This window comes from Octodon degus, unplaced genomic scaffold (assembly GCF_000260255.1).
Source record: "Octodon degus isolate 3935 unplaced genomic scaffold, OctDeg1.0 scaffold00200, whole genome shotgun sequence".
NCBI classification, from domain to species: Eukaryota; Metazoa; Chordata; class Mammalia; order Rodentia; family Octodontidae; genus Octodon; species Octodon degus.
In genome coordinates, this window is record NW_004524776.1 from 262,976 (window position 1) to 265,952 (window position 2,977).

Here is a 2,977-nt window from a genome sequence, read left to right on the forward strand (position 1 = left end):
CAGCATCAAGCCGGTGGCTGGAAGGTATTCGGAAGTGGTATTACAGTGCTGCAGGGTTCAGTAAGCTGGGCTTAATGCGAGATGATACAATATATGAAGATGAAGATGTAAAAGAAGCCATAAGAAGGCTTCCAGAAAACCTTTATAATGACAGGATGTTTCGCATTAAGAAAGCCCTGGATCTGAGCATGAAGCATCAGATCTTGCCTAAGGAGAAGTGGACAAAATATGAGGAGGATAAACTCTACCTTGAGCATATCTCAAAGAGGTTATTTGGGAAAGAAAAAAATGAGAAGAATGGGCAAAGAAGTCATCACTTGGTGAAGTCTGTGAATGCAACTGTCTTCAAAATATTTTTATGAACTTGAAACAGTTAACCCTGAAACCGTTCAAAAATTATCTGGTCTGTGGATACCGTACCTTAAATAAATGCCTGTTTTATTAAAAAAAAATAGAAAAAGAAAAAAGAAAATTAGGCATATCAATGAATAGCAATACAAGGGCCCTTTTTCAGATACTAGTTGGAACAACTCTTCTGTAAAAAGATTCTAGGCTGGGGAGATAGTTCAGTGGTCTAAGCGCCTGCCTGGCAAGTACAAGGACTCGAGTTCAATCCCTGATACCACATGGCATGCCAGCCCAGAAACCAGGAGTGGTGGCACATACCTGTAGTCCCAGCACTGAGGAGGCTAAGGCAGAAATATCACTACAAGTTTGAGCTGCATAGTGAGACCCTGTATCCAATAAATAAATAAAAATTTTAAAATATTTTTTAAAATGATGCTGGGCTCATGAGATAGCTCAGCAGACTATGTGCCTGCTTAGGCAAGCACATGGACTGGGGTTCAATCTCCAGCACCATAGGTAGTACCCGCAATGCCCCTGGGTATGCTGAGTCGGTCCCTGAGACCAGGCATGGTGGTTCATGCCTGTAATCCCAGCACTGCAGAAGCTGAAAACAGGAGGCTCACTCTAAGTCTGAGGTGTGTAGTAAGATCTTGTACTATATATACATAAGTATATATATATATATATATATATATATATATATATATATTTTAAATGCTTATTGGGATAACGAGAAATCTGAACATTAACTAGGTCAGATGATAGTAGTAAATTTTCAACAAGTTGTCTTTTAAGTGACATGGTATTGTGGCTATATTTTTAAGTCTCATAGAGATGTATATAAATGCTTTTACTCAGGAGGTTGCTCTGGTTCCACCTCTGGTTCTGGTGCCTGGGGAGGCTTTCACTGCCAGCAGTCAGTCATCAGGGTTGGTGCAGAATAATGGGGGCAAGATGTGCAGAATCTTCCGGCTCTTTGACAGATTGCCCAGAGGACCTTCAGCGTTGTGGCTCCCAGCCATTTTGATAATAAATTTCCACAGAAGCAGAAGATTTGGGGAAGACAATGGAATTCCAGTGTATCTAAAGGGTGGGGTAGCTGGTACCTTCTTGTTTAAGCCATTGTGATTCTTACAGTTGATAGAACCAAGTGTACCTTATATCAATGGGTTATGGCTTCATTTCCCAAGAAGCCAGACTGACTTCAGTCATCCCAGAAATCACATGGCTCAGTTCCAGTCAGCTCTGGGATCTGACCAGTTATTTAATGCAATAAATAACTGAGCTCTTCTTTTAGGGATCCATATTTATCAACTTGTACTATCACCAATAAAGCGATTTTTACCAAAATAGAGCTTTTACTGCTTAAAAAAAAACCTGATATTTTCTTTAACTTATATTATCTACAGGGGAAAAAACAGTGTAGATGAAATAAAAAGAACATAATTGTCAGTGGTTACTAGGGCTGGATGGAAGAACCACTGGCATTCATTTTGCTATTCTATTTTGGAGCATCGTGGGAATTTCCATTATAAAGTATTTGAAAGGAGGGCAGGACAACAGGGGGCCCAGCGGAACTTACATTGATGATCTGTTCGTGGAGCAGCCTGATCATAACCTTCCTTCCTTCTGTGATCTGCCAGTAAAGATAGGTGATGATTCTGGAAGAAAAGAAAGAATGACAGGCATTTTCTCCAGTATTTTCAAGGCTCTGAATGTCAACCGGGGTGCCAAAGAACTGCATTTTTTTTTTCAATTAGGGTTTTTTGCCTCAAATGTATTTCTGAAAATTCATTTTGGGGTGAGTTGCAGATTAGAGTAATGGTTCTCAGCATGCACATGGAATCACCTCAGAGGGGAGTGAAGTAAGAGCCCTCCTCAGATCAACGATGCACAGGTCTGGGCATAGAGCCAGACGATCCTGATATGCAGCTAAAGTTGTGAATGTGGACAGAGCCACCCAGATTTCCAAGTGGCACTGACTATGGTGGCACACACCTGTAATCCTAGCACTCTGGAAGCTGAAGCAGAATGCTACCAGGTCAAGCCAAGCCTGGACTAGACAGTGAATTCAAGGCCAGCCCAAACTGCCTTATCTCAAAACAAGAAAGAACGAACGAATGAAGGAACGAAAGAAAGAAAGAACAAACGAACTTCCAGTGAGTGGCACACATTTCTTGGGAACTTATTAAATGTATTTTCTGATTTAATACTTCTGGGTTAGAGCCTGCAATTCTGTATTTGCAACACAATCCCTGTATAATAAAGAAATACGTTTGTTCTTTGTCCTTAGTTCCTAGCACACAATTCCTAAATTCTTGGACTCTCTAGAGTATCTTTCGAATGGGAATGAAATACATGGTGTCTGGGCATCCCTAGATGGCTTTAGGATGGAGCCAGTCTTCAGAAAGACTAAAGCATGATTAAAGAGTGGATTTTTTTTAAAAAAATACTTTCTTTCTTCTTTTTAAAAAAAATTTATTTATTTGTGTGTGTGTGGGGGGGCAGCTCAGCCCACCAGGGGGTGGGGCTGACTGGCATGTGGTGCTGGGGGATTGAACCGCGGTCTCCGTGCTTTGCTAAGCTTGTTCTAAGTAGGTGCTTTAGACCACTGAGCCATCTCACCAGC

The 2,977-nt window shown here is 41.1% G+C and overlaps 1 protein-coding gene across 5 annotated transcripts in view; it reads right to left on the minus strand.

The window, feature by feature from the left end:
• Positions 1–2,977, minus strand: part of Tmc5 (transmembrane channel like 5) — a 96,507-nt gene that overhangs the window by 9,323 nt on the left and 84,207 nt on the right. For all 5 annotated transcript variants that reach the window (XM_023704677.1, XM_023704678.1, XM_023704676.1 and 2 more), the window contains one exon: positions 1,931–2,009. In XM_023704677.1, the coding sequence (XP_023560445.1) occupies positions 1,931–2,009 (79 nt within the window). The remainder of the gene's footprint in view (positions 1–1,930; positions 2,010–2,977) is intronic.